The 20,422-nt window shown below is 41.7% G+C and overlaps 1 protein-coding gene across 1 annotated transcript in view; it reads left to right on the top strand.

Moving 5' to 3' along the window:
* Positions 1 to 20,422, top strand: part of PTPRJ (protein tyrosine phosphatase receptor type J) — a 145,100-nt gene that overhangs the window by 111,568 nt on the left and 13,110 nt on the right. The window contains exons 7-17 of the mRNA XM_050953783.1: positions 1,062 to 1,328; positions 2,106 to 2,378; positions 4,726 to 4,998; positions 5,494 to 5,625; positions 9,267 to 9,480; positions 9,629 to 9,747; positions 13,629 to 13,716; positions 15,260 to 15,301; positions 16,151 to 16,159; positions 16,262 to 16,349; positions 18,771 to 18,861. Coding sequence (XP_050809740.1) covers positions 1,062 to 1,328; positions 2,106 to 2,378; positions 4,726 to 4,998; positions 5,494 to 5,625; positions 9,267 to 9,480; positions 9,629 to 9,747; positions 13,629 to 13,716; positions 15,260 to 15,301; positions 16,151 to 16,159; positions 16,262 to 16,349; positions 18,771 to 18,861 — 1,596 coding nt within the window. The remainder of the gene's footprint in view (positions 1 to 1,061; positions 1,329 to 2,105; positions 2,379 to 4,725; positions 4,999 to 5,493; positions 5,626 to 9,266; positions 9,481 to 9,628; positions 9,748 to 13,628; positions 13,717 to 15,259; positions 15,302 to 16,150; positions 16,160 to 16,261; positions 16,350 to 18,770; positions 18,862 to 20,422) is intronic.

The raw sequence follows: 20,422 nt of genomic DNA, 5'->3' as shown, positions 1-20,422 counted from the left end.
ATTTAAGAAGATAACAGATCTAGGGCACTATATGTGCACTTTGTATACAGGCAAGTCTCATCTTACGCAGGGGTTCCATTCTGTGGTTAGCGCGTAAAGCGAAAACCGCGTATAAGTACAAAATTACATTGAGTTGAATGGAGGGCGGAATCGCCCACACTACAGGTACAGTATTAAAATTGTTATTTTTCTCTCTCTTTTTTTTTGTTTTTTCCGACCGCATAAAGCTGAAATCACGCATGTTAAATGCGCGTAAGATGCGACAGACCTATATAAGAAGGCTACACATCTTGTCAGCCCATGGCAGATACTGAGAAACAGTTAGAGTATCTCACCATCACAATGAAATCTTAATAAAATAGCCCGGTCAGAAATGTACACAGGTCTTGGGGACCCCATTGTTAAACTAGTAATGCCTTACTGATTTCCTATGAAAGATATAGAACTAAATTCACTGGTTCACTTCAGCTGCTCTGTACTGCCTTGCTGAGGCAAAACAAAGTTTACATATTGGCATAACCAGAGTGATGCATTCAGCCAAAATTTACCAATTAATCTAGCTGAGAATGTCTAGAAGAATACCAGTTATAGTAAAAGGAAAAAAAAAAAGGACTTCTTAATGTTAAGGCTATGAGATTGAGTATGGGAAATGCTGAGAGGTCAAGTATATGATAATTCATGTCATGACAAGTCCTAGAATGGCATTAAGAACTTCCAGAACAAAGTCACTAGCAAGCCATTACATGAAAGTGTATTCAGGTACCTTCACAGGCAGAACAGCATGTCTTGTCATGTACATAATGACAAAAATGCCATTTCATGTTGTGCCCCATAAAATTAATATTAGTATTCAGTAGTCATAGGTCAAAATAAAACATGATTGTAAGCGACAAATGCTTGGATCACTGATATGGAATACAGTAGTAGATCTTATAAAAAAATCTATAGGGTAAAAACACAATTGTAATATATGAATTAATATTGGAGCAGTAATTGTTTTGTTCCCTTTCAACAAATGTTCTTGCTGTACTAATAATACATACATTTTTTTTACCAAATAGAACCCAGTGCAGTTTCCAACCTCAAAGTTATAAATGTCGGCACAACTGAAGTAACATTGACATGGCAAAACAATGATGCTGAGGCTTCTAAGTACACTTACAGGATACTCTATGGAGATTATGGAACTTCAGTTCGACAAAACATCACTTCCCAAACCATGAATGCCACCTTTACAGGATTGCAACCTGGTACCTCCTATCTATTTATGGTCTTCTCACAAGTTGCAGGGACTGAAGGAGACTCCAACACCACAAATACCTATACCAGTAAGTCATTGAAATCTCTTTCAAGAAAACATTCTGAAATTATAATCTGTGATTTCAACATCTGTCACTTCATCAGTTTGTCTGATTCATGACATTTCTATACATCTTTTCCAACCCAACAGATGTTTGAGGAGCTAAATTCCTCTATTACTTCTGTTTTGGATATTTTTGTTGTTTTTCCTCATCCTGATTTAGTGGTCTGTAGTAGACCCCCCCAGAATGACATTGCTCCTTGGGTTTTTTTCCTCTTTTATCTTCACCCAGAGACTTTCTATTAGTTTGTCTGTCACCTCCTTCTGAACCTCAGTACAACTGTAAATATTCTTGATGTATAATGCAACAGCACCTCCTTTTTTTGTTTTACACTGTATGTAAAAGCTAGTATAGCAGATCTTCCACAGTGGAGTAACTTACACTGATGTATAGGAATTCACTGCAGGTTAAACAGTAGAAACTCATTATAGCAATAGGATAAATTGACATATCTCTGGAACATGAAAATGAAAAGAACAAAAATTGGGACCACTAGCCATTGTAATTTTATCACAGATAGTGTGACCAAATGCCAGTTTTATTTGTGTAAATGTCAAAACAGTAACTGGAAATTTACAAAACTATTTGCTTATTTGTCCATTATTATTTTTTTAAATGAACATCCCCCCTCCATATATCTATTAATAATGTTTAAAAATTTTGCTTTTGGAGAGGCCCTACAAATTTTCCGAAATACTACTCTCTCTCTCTAAAAATGTATGTGTTCCATTTTTCCTCAAACAGAGCCCAGTCCAGTTTCTGACATCCAGGCCACAAATATCAGCACAGAACAAGTGACCTTAACATGGGAAAACAATGACACTGCTGCTCCTAATTACACATATGTGATATACACTGATTGGAATGGAATTTCTCCTGCTTGGAACCAAACCTCCCGAAACAAAAATGCTGTAATTGTGGGATTACAGCCTGGTACCTCTTATAACTTCACAATAGTTCCACTAGCAGCGGATAACATGACTAAAGGAGACTCAAACTGGATACACAACTGTACAGGTAAGTAATAGAAATACACAGTACATGTTGCTTACAATTAAATGCAGGCATTCTTTCTTTTCTCTATTACTCCCCCCAACCCCAATTTACATGTATTTGTTTATGTAGTAAAAATACTCCATATTGTCATCTTGCCTCCTGTTATGTGCTCCAGCCTTTACATTTCTGGTAGAATAAAAGTTTGACTATGAAAGCATGTGAGATCATCAAATTACTTATTGGAAATCAGCTCATTTTTCATTCTGAATCTTTCAGGAGTAGAAGTAATGTCCTATTCATCATGGGCTAGTTGCTTGAGTCTGGCCAAGCTGTGTTCGGCACAAACCTAGAGAGAAATAGTGCTAACAGTATATAGTATCTACACTTGCGGCTGGAGTTTGATTCCCAGCTCAAGGAGACATGCTTGCATGCTAAAAACAGAGCTTAGCCATGGTGGTGAAAGCAGTGGGATGGGCCAGCTCTCCTGAGTATGTGCCTAGGGTCTTCGATGGGCATATATACTCCAGGTGGCTAGGCCATTCCTTTACCAGTGCTGCTATGGCTACACACTTTTTTTAGTGTGCTAACTCAATGAGAGCTAGTACATGTATGTCTCCTTGAGCTGGGAATTACACTTCCAGCTCCAAGTGTAGACATCCACTAAGACACATCTTCATTTCTCTTATTTTGAGGCTGGTGGATGCCAGTTCAGCTCCACCATAACTTAGAACTTAGGCTGCTCTAAGAGCCAGATTTTCAAAAGTATTCAAGCACAGGAAGATGAAGATTGGTGCCCAATGGGACTTTTAAAGGTGCATTTAAAAATCCCATTAGGCACATATCTGCATCTTTAGATGTCTAAATACCCTTGAAAATCTGGCCCTAAATATCTCTGGCAGTAATGATCTCTATGAAGCACTGTGCCAGAGGATCACTCGAGTGCAAGATCTCTGTCATACCCCTACACTTGGATGGAGTATGAGGGCAGGTGGGGCACTGGATGGGTGGCGCAGAGACACCAGTTCAGTCCCCTCAAGGAATTTCCCTAAACCAGATGGATCCAAAAATGCCCCATTAAGAACACTTCCCAGGTTTTGTACTGAGTACTGCAAAACAGCTAGAAGGGGAGCTGAAGGTCTGTCCTTTTCTTGTAAATATTTGACATGCTTTTATCTAAGCATGTCTCAGTGATGAGGTGTTAGTGGTTTCCACATGCACAATATGCAGGCACCCAAAAGTATATTATTGTGTAGATTGGCAAAAAAAAAAATTGTTTGTTTTGGTTTACTTTGATCAGTTGAAAGAATCAATTAACTTGTAACTGATTTAACCTCAAATGGATCCTTTCTCTAGAAAGGTAGCCCAACCAATGTTTCTCTCCAATGGATTAAGTGCATTTTGTTGTGTCTATTAACTTGTAGCTAGCTGACATGGTTCTGTTGTACTTTTGTATGTTGTTGGAAAGTCAGTGCTTTTGTCAAATGTAATTTGTAAGGCAGTTTTTCATGCCTCCTGTGTTTCTTCACACTGTTGGTGCTAGGATAGTTCAGAATTTACCAAGTCACAGTGATGATGGGAATGTTTCCGAACATTTAAAATACCATGATCTGTATATGAAACCGAGGAACACAGGGCCAGATTTACTAAGATATTCAGGTGCCTCCAGGGGCAAAGATGTGCTAAGTGGAATTTACAAAAGCATCTGCGCAGCTTAGGTGCCTAGCTCCCACTGAGTTGCATTCCTAGTTAAGCACTTTAGTAAATCCCACTGTGATAGTCTTCTGGGGTTCCCAGAATTATAAATTAGTGTGTTACCCCCTCAACCTCTGCAAGTGAGTTTTGCTACTGCTAAGCTGTGACACAATTCCCTGACACACCAGCTTATCTGTCTTGCCAGCAAACTCTTCAGGACTCTGCCAGTTCAACCCTTTCTTCTTTATAGAACAGTCATTCATTCATGAGGTGTCTAATGTTGCTTATCTTTTGGGTGGCATACATTCTTTTCAAGCGAAGTGCTTCTTCCTGCATTTTTAAACACAGTCTAAACTCGTAAAGCTCAGAATGTTTGGCAGGTTGACATAAAAAGAGAAAAATTGACAGAAAATAAAAGCAAAATGTATACTATAAATCAGAGAAGAAAGGAATATAGCACCATAGGAAGAAAGAAGACTGAGCATGTGGAATAGAGATGAGAGAGAACAGAAAAATAGCAGAGAACATACAAGGAAATAGGTGCTAGATAATATTTATTTAGTAATACAATAAATGTATGTGGTGCTTCCCAGGCAGATGAAAACCTGTGGAGCTTAAGTGGATTAAACAGATAACCATCCAGTTTGTTCCATTAACCTCTTTTCTTCTTTTGCAGAGGCTGCACCAGTGCCTTCATTTAACTGTACACCAGTGACTAAAGAGCCTAAATTAACAGTAAAGTGGGAGCTCCCTGCTGGTAACAGTGCTAACTTCAGCATTAACACATTCAATGATGCCTGGAGCAGCGAAACACTGGTTTTGGCTGGTAGCCTAGATACAACTGTAACAAATTTAAATTATTCCACCTCCTACAATGTTAGTATTATAACCCGTTCATGTGGGAAAGAGAGCCTTCCAATGCAAACAACATGCGAAACAAGTATCACTAGTAAGTGTAAAAAGTTTGGTGTGGGTACAGGGCCAAAAAAACAAAAAAAAACCTTCTAAGTTACAAAATGCAAAATGTGTAGCATTATACAGTACATATGAATATTCAAGCTATGAGAGAGAGACTTTATCTTCATTCAAAGTTGTGTGTGAGAATTTATATATTAATTATGTAGAATTAGTATGATCAAAGATATGGACTTTTATTTCCTTACAGCATTTTTATATGAATGGGACACTATTTCTTTGTTGACTTGCTTGATTTTAAACCTGCTTCTTTAAGTGACATTTAAAATGTGCTGGGTGATGTGGGTTTATATGGTGTTGCCCAATGTGCAAATTGCAATAATGGGAGAAAATGTTGGGCTTTCTTTGTAACTTTTCCTAGGTAGTTGGAGAAGATAGATATTTCAACATATGGTATCTTTCTCTTTGATTCACCTTTTCCTTCCCACATGTTGAGATGCTAATTAATATTAATATTTCTCTGTCACAGACCCACCTGCTCCAGTAGAAAAGCCTATTATTACGTCAATCAGTCACAACTCCTTTAAAATTCAGTTCAGTGGGTTTGAGTCAACAAATGGACCACTAACGGCCTATGCAATAGTAATCACAACAGCTAAAGGTAAGATGTTAGGATGTTAGCTCCCAGATGTATTATTATTATATCAGATGTCGTGTGTATATCCATCGGGACAAACTTTTTAGATCCTAAACTAAGTGGAAGGGGAAGAGTTACTCCTAATATTTGCAGTTGCTGTTCAGAAACATAGAGTGAAATTCTGGCTCAACCAAAATCATGGCAAAACTCTCATTGACTTCATAGATCAGGATTTCACTCATAGACTTGTCTGGCCTCAATCATTCTAGTTCATAGGCCTTTCACAATTTTGCCACTGTTCTGTCTGATCAGCTTCCTTATGGGTTTGCCAGTAACACGAACTGCAAAATTGTATAGTGTCTTTTTTTTTTTGTAGAATGATTCTTGGGGTTGGTAATTAACAACTTCTGAATTTTGGGGTGTTTTTCAAGGCTGTGAAGATTATTACAGTAAAAATGTCAGAAAGTTGGGGGAGATGAAGCACTGTTCTCCCATTATATTAGTAATAGCCTATTGTCATTGGGGGGATTTTTATGGTTGAAAGGCAGGATGAACATTGTCAGCATCATGCTAAGGAAAACTGAGGAAGCCATGAGGCTTGCTATGAGGAATTGCTATAAAACACATCAAAAATCAAAGACAAATTTTACTTGGTTAACCACAGTGATAATTCATGAAATCACGAGCCTGTTCTTAGCAGGCTAAAATATGTTTCATTCCTGCAAATGAGGGCAGCTGAAATAAGTGGTTCCCTAATGCAGGATTTTATTGACATATAAACAGATATAATGATACCTGAACTTAGGGTGACCAGATGACAAAAACAAAATATCGGGACACATGGGGGGGCAGGGTACAGGCGAAGCAAAAAAAAATAAAAAAGCCAGAGCGCTGCTGAAGCCAAATATTGGGACAAATGGCTTCCCAACAATACATCTGTCAGGATGCGGGACAAACAGCTGAATATCGTGACAGTCCCGATTTTATCGGGACATCAGGTCACCCTACCTCAACTTGCCTTTTGTTTTAACAATGAGTATGCATCTCTCAGCAGCTTCCTTTGTAGATCTTCCTTCCATATTTTTTTAAAGTACACTTTCTTGTACGATAGTGATTACATCACTGATGATACCTGAATAGCTTCTTGTACTCCAGTATCCTCGGTTTGCCTTATTTGATGGCCCCAAAATTACATTGTTAATGTCAGTGTTTTATCAACATACTTGTATTTTTTTCAGATGCCTCTAACCACTAATAGTTAAAGCTAAATCACATGCAAAGCATGGTTCTATGTTGTGTTTGTTCACTTGGGCAAGAAAATAGATGTTTCTAGTCATGACTGATGGAAACTGAGAAGGGAGATACCAATTCGTCAGCATCAGATGCTTTACTATGAGGGGAAAAAAATTTAGAAAATGGCTCATCTGCCTTGATAAAGTGTAACTTTAATGCTCCAACTGTATAACGCTCAATTGTCTGTAATTTTAGTACACTAAGTTTAGGGTGGGTTCGTGGTGTTTGGGTCTGTAATAGAATTCATTTGTAACTGTTTTTCGTCATTCTCTTCAGTGCAGAAACAGCATCAGCTGCTCTAAAGCAAGCAGAATTTCAGAGAAACTATTCTGCCTTGAGCCCTGATCCTGTACCATTAAAGGCAATGATTTCAGTGAGCCCTAAGTTCCCCTGTAGCATGCACATATCTGGTTTTTTAGCTGTTACAGTTTGCTTACAAAACAACCTTCCCTAGCTTTTCCGCAACCTCTTGTTAGATATTAATTTAATGCAATTTTCTTTAAAAAGGGGGGTTTATTTTTTAAAATAATAAGTGGGGATGCTCGAGGGCAGCCTTGAGTGCAAGGCTAGAAGACATCACGAGATCCCTTCCAGTCCAACGCTTCTATGGTTCACTTCTGTGATATGCACAAATTCTGCTAACAGTGGCTGGCTACTTCCTCCTCACGTAACACTGAACATTTAACTCTATGTGTTTGCTATGAACTCATCTCTGGCAGCAAGTAATTTGAAATGCATTGTTACCTGATCATTTTTACATGCTTTAGCGACATAATCTGCTTCAAAATCCCAGAATTAATTCTTTCCTTGACAGCATCATAGGGCAGGGATGGGGAGAAACAGCCTAATGTATTTAGACAACCTCTCTTCGTGTTTTGTGATATAAGGTGTTTTTATACCATGTTACTCACTCCACCTTCACCCTGGAATTTACAACATTTAGGTTAAAAACTATGTTTAGAATGTTGTCTTAAGCAATTTGACTTAGTGATTGCATGGCTTGATAGCATTAGGAGTCCAGTCAACACAGGAACCATTTCTTCTGAGTCTTCTGGACTAGGAGCTATTGATACCCAAACAACTCCTATTTGGGCTATGTCAGCCAGTTCTTTTAATCTCTCCCAACAGCAAGAGGAGGCCGAAGCAGCCCTTACTTCTCAGGTTCTTGAGGTTTATGAGCTAAATCCTGGCATACTAAGAGCCTGTCTTCACTACCAAATTGGGTCCTATTTGTTAACTCAACTCTTCAAGGTGATTTTCTGACTCAGTATTAAGCACAGCTTTGCAGCTAGTGGAGACAGGGACGATGTAGTACCATGGCCTACCAGGTCTGGCTTTGGTCTAGTTGCTATTTTAGTTTCTCCTCCCTCAGTCTAGATCACCCACCCTCAGAGTCTGGTTTGGTTTAGTCCAGTAGCTAGGGATCCAAGACACTGCAGAAGACTAAGTCATGAAAGAAGAAGTCCACCCCTTCCAGGGTCTCCAGCTCCAAAACAAATACAAGTGTCTTCTGCCTCAGTCTCAAGCTGTACAAAGCCCCTCCTTCCTGAAGATCTGTCTGTCTTCTTTCTTCAAAATCCAGACATGCTCTAGCCTGCCATCTTTTCTTCTCATCCCTCATCCTTTCCTGGGCTTCTCTGATTCTCTGTCTGCTCTCTACTAAGCTCTGACTGCCAGGGCTTTCTACCTGGAATCTCCCTTCATGTCTTTTGGTCCTCTATAAGTTTCTGTTTTAGCTCCACCCCAGAAGGCCTAATTTAGCCACATGGCCTGCCTGTTATGTGACTTTGCTCATTTTCTTCATCTGGACAGGTAAGTGTGTCACAGGTGGGAGTGGATCCATCTCCTCTGAAAGGGTGATTCTTAAAGTCACCCAGTGACAGCCAAGTTGTGTTGAATGTCTTGTCAGCTGGCTTTGATAAACCTATACGTGTCAACTGATCATGGTTAAACATGGTTTGTCCCATCTACACTGACTGCAAAGCTGTGTTAGTTAATGCGGCTCCTCAAGCTCAGGTTCTAACTTGATCTGATTTGTCTAGTGAAGACTGTCCTAGAAGGATTTTCAGCAGTGTGCAGTGAAGTTTCACTACAAAAGACTTCAGCGCAGGTAGTTTTCTGCAAGGAAGTTGTTTGTATATCCAAAAGGTTATTGCTCTGGGGACAAAATAAATAAATTGTTCTACAGTGGAAAAAAGTATCTGAAATTGTCCATATTGCCCTTTAATTTCAGGCAATATTTCACATTTGCTGGCATAGTCATAATCGTTAGTTAGTATTTTACTATTATTGGCCTTGAGCCAGTCACTGTATTTTAAAATATAATTTTGCAAAAACATTAGTTGATGTCTGTTGTATATTTGTATTTTCAGAAGGCAATATACCTCCAAATAGCAGCTTGAACAATACATACAATGACTTCAAGGAAAAGAAAACAAAAACTTACATAACAAATGTGATAAATGCTACGCAAATGAGAGCTTTTTCCTCCCGGTCAAATAGTTTACAGTATGAAATGGAAGTAGGAGACACATCCAGATCGTATGCCTATTCCAATGCGCCGCTGGAACCACTTGGTTCATACTGGTATTTATCTTGTTGTTTGTTGTAATTACCTTGTATACAATTGAAATCTAAGTAATGATTGGATCACCAGATCATAAATACTAATTATCAGGCTTCAATTGTTAACTTAATCTAACATGACTATTTCATTTTCCCTCCCTCTCATCAGGGTGAGTGTTGCAGGTTTCACTAAAATCGAATTTAACAATGATGATCGTATTGATGAAGAGAGAAGCTATGTCTCATTTACTCCTTATTCTCAGGCAATTACATTACTCCAGGATCCAGGTAAAGCTAAAATAAAATGTTGCATTGAATGTTTTGCATATATTGGGCCAGTTGGGTTCTCATTTAAATTCTTGGCAAAACACCCATTGACTTCAATGAAAGGAGGATTGGGTCTGTTTATCTATAACATTGTAATTGGTCTGTAGATTTACATATTACATATATTACATAATCCCTAACAGAAAAATTAAGTGACAAAACAAGCCTTAAACATAATATACTAAAATGAGAGTGGAAAGCTGCTGATACAGTAAGACTTTAAGAGATAAGTAAAGTAGAGCTTGAAATTATTGTGTTTTTGCACTCCCTGTAAATTAGAGATTGACATGTAGAAAAGAAATAGTGGAATCATGCTCCTATAATCCCAGTATTTCTTGTTTAGCCCCATTTTTACTGCTGTTTTTTTATCAACACTTGATTTGGCATCACTTAAAGGTGTTTCACAGTTACAGAGAAGAAAGATGGACCGGTGGGTAAGGTGCTAGCTGGGGACTTGAGAGTCCCAAGTTCAATTCCTTGCTCTGTCACAGACTTCCTGTTCCTCTAGGCCAGATTTTCAGATATGTTTAAGTGCCTAAAGATCCAGATAGGTACATAGGGGTTGTGATGGGTGCCACCTGGAACTGGGGTACCACTGAGCCAGCCTGGGCTCCCTTTACACTGTATTGCTTTGACAAGGTCTGAAGCTCCCTCAAGCACACATACAGGTAGGGACACACTCAGCTGCAGTTACATACAGACAGAGCCGGCTCTGGCTTTTTTGCTGCCCCAAGCAAAAAAAAAAACCTGCGCAGCAGCCGGAACAGCAAAGAGGGGTGGGGGAACCAACCTGCCAGCCGGCTGGAGCAGCAAAGGGGGTGGGGGTGGGGGTGGGGGTGGGAAACCAACCTGCTGCCCAGCTGGAGCAGTAAAGGAGCGGGGGGGAACCAACCGGCTGCCCGGCTGGAGCAGCAAAGATGGGGGGTGGAGCAGGAAACCAACTTGCCGGCCGGCTGGAGCAGCAAAGGGGGAGGCGGGGGCAGGAAACCAACCTGCTGCCCAGCTGGAGCAGTAAAGGAGCGGGGGGGGAACCAACCGGCTGCCCGGCTGGAGCAGCAAAGGTGGGGGGTGGGGCGGCAAACCAACCTGCCCACCAGCTGGAGCAGCAAAGGGCGGAGGTGGGAATTCTGGGAAACCTGCTGGCTGGTTGGAGCGATGAATGGGTGGGGGCATGAAACAAACCTGCCGGCTGGAGCAGTAAGGGGTGCGGGGGTGCAAAACAAACCTGCCGGCCGGAGCAGCAAAGGGAAGAAAAAAACAAAAAGGAAAAAAAATACCTGTGGGATGGCAGGAGCGCGGGTGCAGGGGGACTTCCAGCCCTGCAGACCCCGGGCAGCGGAGTGCACACCCCAGCTACCAGGGGAGAGGAGAGGGGGAAAGAGAAGGAGGGCAGCGAGGGCTTCCTTAATCGAGGCGCTCGCCATGCGGCCCCTCCCTCCGCTCCACCTGCTGGGAGGGCTCCACGCCACTCCGGTGGGCGGGCAGGGAAGGACACGGGCTGCCATGCCAGGCTTGCTGCAGACCTGGCACTGCTCCCAGCAGCTCCCCTTCTCCGCACCGCCACCCCCTACAGGGCGGCATGAGCAGCAAACCAAAAGAAAAAAACCTTCGGGGCGGTGGAAGCGGCGAAGCGCAAAAAAAAAAAGGGTTTGGGCGGAATGCTGCCCCTTGGAATCTGCCACCCTAAGCACCAGCTTGGTCAGCTGGTGCCTGGAGCCAGCCCTGCATACAGATGCTGTGATCAGCTCTGCATAGGAAGGCTTCAGCTAAGGAACTTCTCAGCTGCTCAGGCACACCACCCCTTCTGGAGTGTAAACCCAAAATTATACCATTTTGAACTGCACAGGGATCTGTACAGCGTAAGCTCATGAAATTCACTCCCTCCTTCAATGTGGAAAAGAATATACACAACAGCTTTCTGCCTCAAGTTATGATTTACACACACTGGTTTTAGACAAAGCAAAAACTCATGTATTAACTACAAAAGATAGCTTTTAAGTGATTATAAGGGATAGCAATCAGATCAAAGCAGATTACCTAGCAAATAAACAAAACACACAAACTAAGCTTAATATACTACATAGATCGGATATGAATAGCAAATTCTCATCCTAAATGATGATGATAGCAGGCTGCATGTTCTTAAGGGGCAAACTGTGCAGGCTTAGAAATTCCAGGTGTTCCATTCACAGGCTAAAAATCCCTTCAGCCTGCATCTAGCACTTTCCCCCAGTTCAGCCTTTGTTCCTCAGGTGTTTCCAGGCGTGTCTTTGGGAGGGGAGTCAGTGAAGAACCACAATGATGTCACTCCCCTGCCTTAAATAGCCTTTGCATATAGCGGGAACCCTTTGTTTCAAAGCTTGGTTCCCACTCCAGTCAGTGGAAAAATAGTGATATCCAAGATGGAGTCCAGCACCAGGTGACCTGGTTACACGTCCCTGTAATGTTACAGCAGCCATGAGTCGGAGGGTGTTTGTAGCATCCTCAGGAAGCCCCCTCCCACCAGGTGAGCAATAAGCTTCTTCTAAGGTCTACTGTTCTCTCCTAATGGCTTATTAACCTGAATGGGCCCTTCCAGGCCAGCCATGGAGGCTGAGAACTTTTTGTCTAGTGGGCGTTCCCCATGTGTAAACACAATTTGTAATACAGATACATAGTCAATATTCCTAACTTCAGATATTAAAATGATACATACATACAAATAGGATAATCATATTCAGTAAATTATAACCTTTTCAGTGATATCACACATGGCCTATCCAGCATAATATACATTATGATTATATTATAATCATATCATACTAATATCTCTATGAAGAATATGGGCTGCAGTGTCACAGTGGGATTTTTCAAAATTGCACCAGTGGGATAGATGCCTATCTGTCTTTAGGTACCTAAATACCTTTGAAAATATGGCCTCCCTGTGTGTAGCTATGGTGTAGCACCCAGCACTGGTGCATTGTCTACACTGGCACTTTACTGCACTGAAACTTGCTGTGCTCTGGGGGGTGTTTTTTCACATCCCTGAGTGAGACAGTTGCAGCGCTTAAAATTGCCAGTGTAGACAAGCCCTTGGTTTCCAATGCCAATTAGAAAACTACTATATTCTTAGTTGAGAGATGATGCAGAAATGCCAAGTTTTTATTCAATCAGACATTATTGGTCAGATCATTTCACATGGGTGTCCTTTGCATATGAAATTTACTATGGATAGTAGAAGTCTAAATTGTTAATGGTCGTAATTTTCACCTTGATACTTTCTTATATGACACTTGGATATACTTTCCTCTAAGCTGAGACCTGTCCTTCCTCTTATTGGGCACAGTTTTTGTGAAATGAATTACAGGTTCAGATTTAAATAGATGCATCTCAAACTATCCGATTTGCTCCCTGAGTCGGATAGCTCAAAATGCAACTACTCAGGCTGTCCCTTGCAATCAAAATCCAGGTACGAAAATGGAGCCACCCTTTTGAAAATTGTATCTGATTAAATAAAACTTGAGGAAGATGAATGGAACTATGGCAATCTACACCAGCTGATAATCTGCCCCTTGATTGCTTTACACCATCTCTTCACTCCAAATATAGTATCTTCTTAATAGTTAATTATTGTTAACTGGAGTGGGAGGTAAAAATCAATTATTATCATTGCTTATGAGTCTGTAAACAGCATTGGATAACTCATTTTATTTTTGTAAAATCTTTAACCATATCCTTTTCTTGTTTCTTGATATTAGAAAGTCACGTTAGCATCCATTGTAGCCTGTTGATATGTTGGATCATTGTTGATTTGATAGATAATTTATGAAAAGTTTCTGTTTCTGTTTTTATCCTCCCGTAAGGTGTCATCACTGGAGCTGTTATTGGGTGTATTTTGGGTGCTGTGGCTATAGCTGCTGTAGTGGTATTCGTTTTCTGGAGACGGAGAAGGTAACACACATAAACTATTGCATTCACTTCTGTAAAGAGCACCACATTATTTCACCAATACAATAAAAATAATAATAAATACCTAGCCCTTCTATAATGCTTTTCATAATGAGGCAGAAGCCAGCGCTATTCCTGTTTCATATACTTTAAAAAGCAATGTTTTAAAATAAGCTTTATAAATACAAAATGTTCATTTATATCACAGTAAACTCACTTAGATGATTTTGTTGTGGAAACAAGGTCTTCATCATGACAGTGTATCACTGAGCAAATTCTGCTCTGTTACACTGATGTAAATTCAGATTTACATGGATATTTGTGTAATTCAGATCAGATTTGACCAATTGTCATGTATGTATAGTGCTCCATAGCACATTTGTAATTAGTATGTCAATTATCACATTAAGATACTGTTAGTGTATGTCAGCAGGGTGTACAGGGACAATTAGAGTATGGCAAGCTAGTGCAGGGTAGATTTACATCCCAGCTTATTGCAAATTAGATGATTGTGTAGACAAGCCCTGAAGATATCTTATATAGGCTTTTTTTTTTTTCTCAGTTGGCCACACTGAAACCCAACTTGTGGTCTGAGATTTCCTTTCTGGAGGTAATGGCAAGGCTAAGTGGAAAAGATGTAACAGAAAAATTTTCAAAAGTTGTCCTATTAAATCTGTGAGAAAATACATAGATGCTGTACTCCTCTAGAAGTCCGAGTTGTGTTGAATGTAGAAAGCCGAGTTGTGTTGAGTGTGTCACTAATTACTGAGTTTTTTCCAGACAATCTGGAGTCCATCAAGGCTCTTTTTCTTATCATGTTACCAGTTAAATTATGCAGAGCAAACATTATAAAATACCACTAAAAGACATGGAAACCTTTTTGATTTTCTTTTGCCTTCTTGTTCTGGTTGCTGTTCCTTCCCAGAAGCTTCCATCTTTGACCAAAACTTGCTTCCTAAGTAGAAGATCCAGGAGAGCAGCTTTCTTTGAAGCTGTGAAGATCCTTTTTATTCAAACAGCAAGGGTGTAAATGCATTGAATAAACGTCTGACTTCTTAAATCATTATGCTGCATTTAGAGTCCTATTTCTAAGGCCTTTTTTATAATGAGATTTTAGCCCTGGTGCATATTCTTAGTGTAGACACAGCTTACATTGGTGCAATATGATTTTTACTAATGCAGTTGACCCTGGTTCCAAACTGGGAAAAGCTGAACCAGTGTAAACCAGGGATCTGCAATTGTACAGCTACACCAGTGTCTAAGATTGCCGTGTAGACAAGGCTTGGGTCCGTTCCCTGTCGCTCGACTCCATTAGAACAGACTAACACTTGTCTATTGTTCATTCATGATCAATGAATTTCTTATTAATGATTTTACTGCTCACTGTAAGTGTAGGGCATAAGAGCAACTGCAGTGAGGGCTTCTTGCACAAGATCAGATGGTATATGAAAAACTATCATGAACAAGGCACAGAAAGAGCTATGCCAGGAATCTCATTTGTGTTCTGCATACATTCTTCTAATCTCTTCCCACCCCTTCCCAACAGGAAAGATGGAAAAAATAGTGAGCTGCCCTTTTCTCCGATTAGGTGAGTTAAATACGCTTTCAGCCCCTATTTTCTGAATTTACATAAATATTGGCAAGACTTGTTCAGATCTCTGATAATGGCGTACTATACACTTTTCTGAGGTGGAGTTCCTGGTATTAGAACTTTGAGCACATTATTTCCTTGTGGAATTCAGAGAACCAAACATAACCTACTACTGTCTAAAAATAATTATGTAGAGACTTTCAGTGCTGCCAAATGGATTTTAGCAACCGCTTCCCATTAAAATTAATGGGAATTAGATGACCAAGTCCCTTAGGTGGCTTTGCCTTGTATTCTTATGCATTGACAATATAATCCAGATTACAAAGTGCAGTGTGTAGAGGACCTGTCTGCACTCTGTGTCTAAGCAAGATTGTCCACTGTAGCCTCGATGCTCCCCTGTGACAGGGCTACTTTGTGCTGAACCACCAGTGCAAAATAGCCTTAAAGCCAGTACTGGGGGATATAGGAGGGTCACCCCAGTACAGGGGGAACCTCAGGTAGTGCAAAACTGGCATAAAATGGCTTGGACACCATGCAAGCCAAGGGCATCCCAGTGATTCCTAGCAGCCTTTGAAGTCATTGGCAGTCAGTCAAAGTTATACCAGGAGATTGACCTAATACACGACCAACCCAGGATCAGGGACTCACAAAGGTGACTTAATGCCCCCTTTTTACATCCTCTTTCCTAAATTGCATTGAAACTCCTTGGCCCCAGTAGAGCATTGGAGCTATATGTCTAGTTGTCCTGGAGTGTTTGAGGTGTATAATAAAGCTTGTTAGAATAATATAGTAAAAGTATAACTGCTCTGTGTCTAATAATTTTTTTCTTTTTTTCCTTTCCTCAAGACCCAAGAAGTAAGTAAATCACATTTCATAAACATGAATGACTGCCGTTAACTGAATTTACGGTTTATTTAGCTAATAGCAAATACTAATAAATGGCTTTGTTCGTTTTAGATCCAAGTCAATTAAAGTTGAAAACTTTGAGTCCTACTTTAAGAAACAGCAAGCTGACTCGAACTGTGGATTTGCTGAAGAGTACGAAGTATGTATTACCAGTTGTTATAGAGTTCAGTTATGTATTTTTACAGAGGGGAAAAAATAGCTTCTCTTTGGGAAGTAGCTAGGCATTGTTTAGAGAAGAGAGAGAGAGGTGACCAGTGTCAGAGACTGGGCATATACAAAAATATGATTTTGTCACAGTAAAATTGTTCATAATTCATGGCACAGTCATGGTAAAAATAGATAATTTCATGCTCTGGGCACTGCAGCCTTGTGCACTCTGCTGCCGTGCATTCACATTTTTAGTTTACTTTGACCTAGTCCTCTTTGTTAATCAGTGCTTATATTATGGGGGACCCTGACCCTGCCTGCTGTCTCAGTCCCCCTTTCTACTCTGACTCTCCCCACCTCGCAGACTGTTCTCCCCAGTGCAGAGCTCCTAGAAGGGGCACAGCTGGGTCTTTGCCCCTCTCATCCCCTGGATCCCCTGTTCTTCCCTTCTCTCTCCTCTTTACCCTTTGTAGGTTCCCCAGTCCTCAATCCTACCAGCCCCCTTTCTCCCTGACTCACCCGCTCCCCAACTCCCTTTCCTGTCTCTCTCCTCAGCCCATTGCTGGAGGAGGGGTGGGCAGGACGAAATGCAGCAGGCTTGAGCTTATTGCTGCCAAGTAGCTGGCCAGGGCACCAGGCTGTGCCATTCTTCCTGCTGAGATGAAGGGGCTTCTCCAGAGCAAGGCATCGGAGCATGGGATCTGCCAGTGAAGTGTCAAGGTTGGGCATCAGGTCCCAGCTACAGACTAGGGAGAGAGACAAGAAAGGGAGTCAGGGATTGAAGCAGGACAGGATAGAGATGGTGTTGGGGGCAGAGAGGATCGGGGGGTTGAGGACTGGGGTACTACAAGGGGGAAAGATGGCAGAGAACAGGAGCTGTCGCCACAGGGGATGTGAGGGTGGCAAAGACCCAGCCCTTCTGGGTGCGCTGCACTGGAGAGAGGGTTTGTAGGGTGTGGTGAGGGGGAATCAGAGTGGAAGCTGGGGACAGATGGGAGTAAGGGCAGGGCTAGAGAAGGCAGAGGGGGTGTTAGACGCAAGGGGAGGCAGGAGTAGAGGTGTTTGGGTGAGTGCAGAAGGCTGGGGGGCAGGGGGAGGGGCAGGAAGGCAGAGCAGGGTCAAAAGGCAGGTTGTAAGTGATAGTATGGATAGGGAAGGAGGCAGCTGATCAAAGTGAAGTAACAAACAGTTAATGCACAGCTGCAAGGTCCATGTAAATGGCAAAATTCACAGTTCTGTGATGGTGGTGACCACTGTGACAGAATCGTATCCCTGACAACAAATTCCCATCTGCAACAACCCTTATCTGCCTTCTATTTGAAATACAAGAGAGACATTTCAGATTCTGTTGCACTAAACCTATCTGGGGGCGTATATGTAGCAATACTTAAGTTAAGTTAGCACGTAGCCTGGGGAAAGCCACTTACCAGCTCTGTGCCTCTGTCTTCCCATTTGCAAAAAGGGTGGGTGGGCATAATACTAACATTGCTAACTTCCTTACTGAGGTTTACAGTACCTTAAATAGCTTTAGAGCTGTAAGTTGCTGTACAGATGCTAAATATTGTTTCCCTCACAACAATAAATATTTTTCTATAAAGTGTACGTAAATTTGAAGGTAAGTAGAGAGACCCCCAAACCATTTGTCCATTTCCTTATAGAAAGGTATTGAATAGCTCGATTGTCTGCTACTATACAGAATACTTTTCCCTCCTCCCTGAACCCATTCACTGGCTTCCTGTCTCTTTCCATATCAAGTTTAAACTCCTTATTTTAACTTATAGGGCACTACATAGCTCTGCTCTGCCTTCCTTTCAGGTTATGTATGCTCCTCCAACTCCTCTAGTGCTGTATACTCTACCCTACTCCTCTTTTCTCGATGCCCTTTTCATTATCATCCCTCTTCCCTCCTCCTTGTGTCGACTCCAAACCAGCTCCACACCACTCCCTGTTCCTCAATCAGATCCTCTTCCTGTGCACATTTCCTCACCCTGCACAATTAGCATGTGGCTTGACAGCCGTAGTTCATATTCATGAACCCAATTCAGCAAAGAAATGTGAGAAAGCCAGTGGGACTTTAAATACTTGCTGAATGGTAAGCATATACTTAAGTGCTCTGCTGACTCAGGGCCTGAGTGAACATGCAGTCACTGTTAGTCACCCGTATTTTAGAGCAAGTGCAAAAATCAATTTGTGGGACGCACATGTTTCTTAATCATCCTCTCCTCCCTGTGAGGTTTGCTGCTCTCTCTTTTAAAAAGAAGAGTTCATTTTATTACCACTTCTCCAAGGCCTAATTCTTCCACTACTGTAGGGACGCCATGTGTGTTAACACTGCTGGCATATCTCAGTGATTGGCTCTGCCCTGTCTTTAGACCAGTGTCATCACTAAAAAAAATTGTTTATTTTGCTGTAGGAACTCAGGTCAGTGGGCATTAATCAGCCTAAATTTGCAGCTGAACTTACTGAAAACAGAAGGAAAAATAGGTACAATAATGTCTTGCCATGTAAGTCACTTCTTTTGTTTTTGCATGTTGTATGTGTGGTTGAAAGCTTCAGATTGGGTTAGTTTTGTAACTGAAGGTTTTCAATGATAGAAGGTGCTCACATGCTTCCAGGATGGATACTGATGTGAGTTTCAAAATAAATAAACCTGTGATAAACATTGTTCAATTTTCCATAAGCCACAATATTAACAAAACGTAAACAGCTTTCCACCAACACACATCTCGTATGTCCATTTTGGTGGTTCATCTATAATGAAGCTCTACCCAACAAGCTGACAAGCCTAAATGTAAGACTCGAGACAGTAGATGATTATAGACAGGCAGGGGAGCGTAAGGAAACAATGAGGCAGTGGTGGTCAGCATGACAGGCAGTAGTCTCTGCACACCAGCAGCCTAACTGCTGTCAAGTTGGTTGTTGGCCTCACAGCAAAGGAGGATTTGAAGGAGGATAATGAGGTTGCTCTGTGGATATTTACGAGGAGCTCCTCCCAAGAATGAGGAGTAACATGGGAGAAAGCAGGGCCATCTGGCATATGCAGAATACCCAGCTCTGTAGGGCACCATGAAATTTGGGGCAACACCAGCTATGGTGGCCAGTCCTATCCCCTGCCCAGCCCCCCCGTGGACTGTGCCCACTGCAAGTGGGCAAGGCCATCCCTATGGGGTGGGGGGTCTGGGACAATTCCCTCCACCCCACCTCTTAGTCTTCCCCCCAGCTCTGCCCCCGCCCTGCCCCCATTCCACCTCTTCCCCCAGTGATGGACACAGTCCAGAGGATTAGCAGGGGGCCTGCGCCAGTAGAAGGGGTCTGGCCGACCACACACTCACCAGCAGTATCAGGTAGCGAAGCAACCCAGCCCCAGCCCGCTCCACTCCAACAGCTCCCAGCTGTGTCGCTCCGCTTTCCACTGCTGGTGAGTGCGGGCAGGCGGTCCTTTCCCCAACCTCCCACCACCACCCAAGCGACACAGCTGGGGCCAGGGCAGGGCCGCCCAGAGGATTCAGAGGGCCTGGGGCAAAACAATTTCAGGGGCCCCTTCCATTAAAAAAAAAAATTGCAATACTATACAATACTATATTCTCGTGGGGCCCCTTCAGGGTCCGGGGCAAATTGCCCCACTTGCTGTCCCCCCCCACCCCGCATTGGCGGCCCTAGGAAAAATAAACCTTTCGCATCTTGGCACAAACCCAGTTTTGAGAACTTCTTTACAAAGTATCACTGGTTCTCAGCATCAGCTAGTGCTAAAAGGCACTAAAGCTCATTAAAAGGGTTGGACAAATATTTTCCATCAAAAGTTTTTTTGGATCGAAAACTAGGGGATTTTAAAAAACAGAAAAAAATCACGGACAATGTGTGCTTTCCTGCAAAATTTATTGTGGCTTTTTTAATTGAAAAGCTGAAATTAATCTGCCAAAACCTGAATATGGTTTGGGGTTTCAGAAGTGTGTGGCCAAATATTTGCTGCTTGCCTTGTTTGATTGTTTAAAGAAACAATAAAAAAAATTCTGCTTAAAAAAAATCCAAAACTTTTGAACCACCTCAACTTGTGACCAAACGCCT

The sequence above is a fragment of the Gopherus flavomarginatus genome, chromosome 5 (genome assembly GCF_025201925.1).
Source record: "Gopherus flavomarginatus isolate rGopFla2 chromosome 5, rGopFla2.mat.asm, whole genome shotgun sequence".
Lineage (NCBI taxonomy): Eukaryota > Metazoa > Chordata > Testudines > Testudinidae > Gopherus > Gopherus flavomarginatus.
This window is presented reverse-complemented; position numbering and strand designations above follow the sequence as displayed.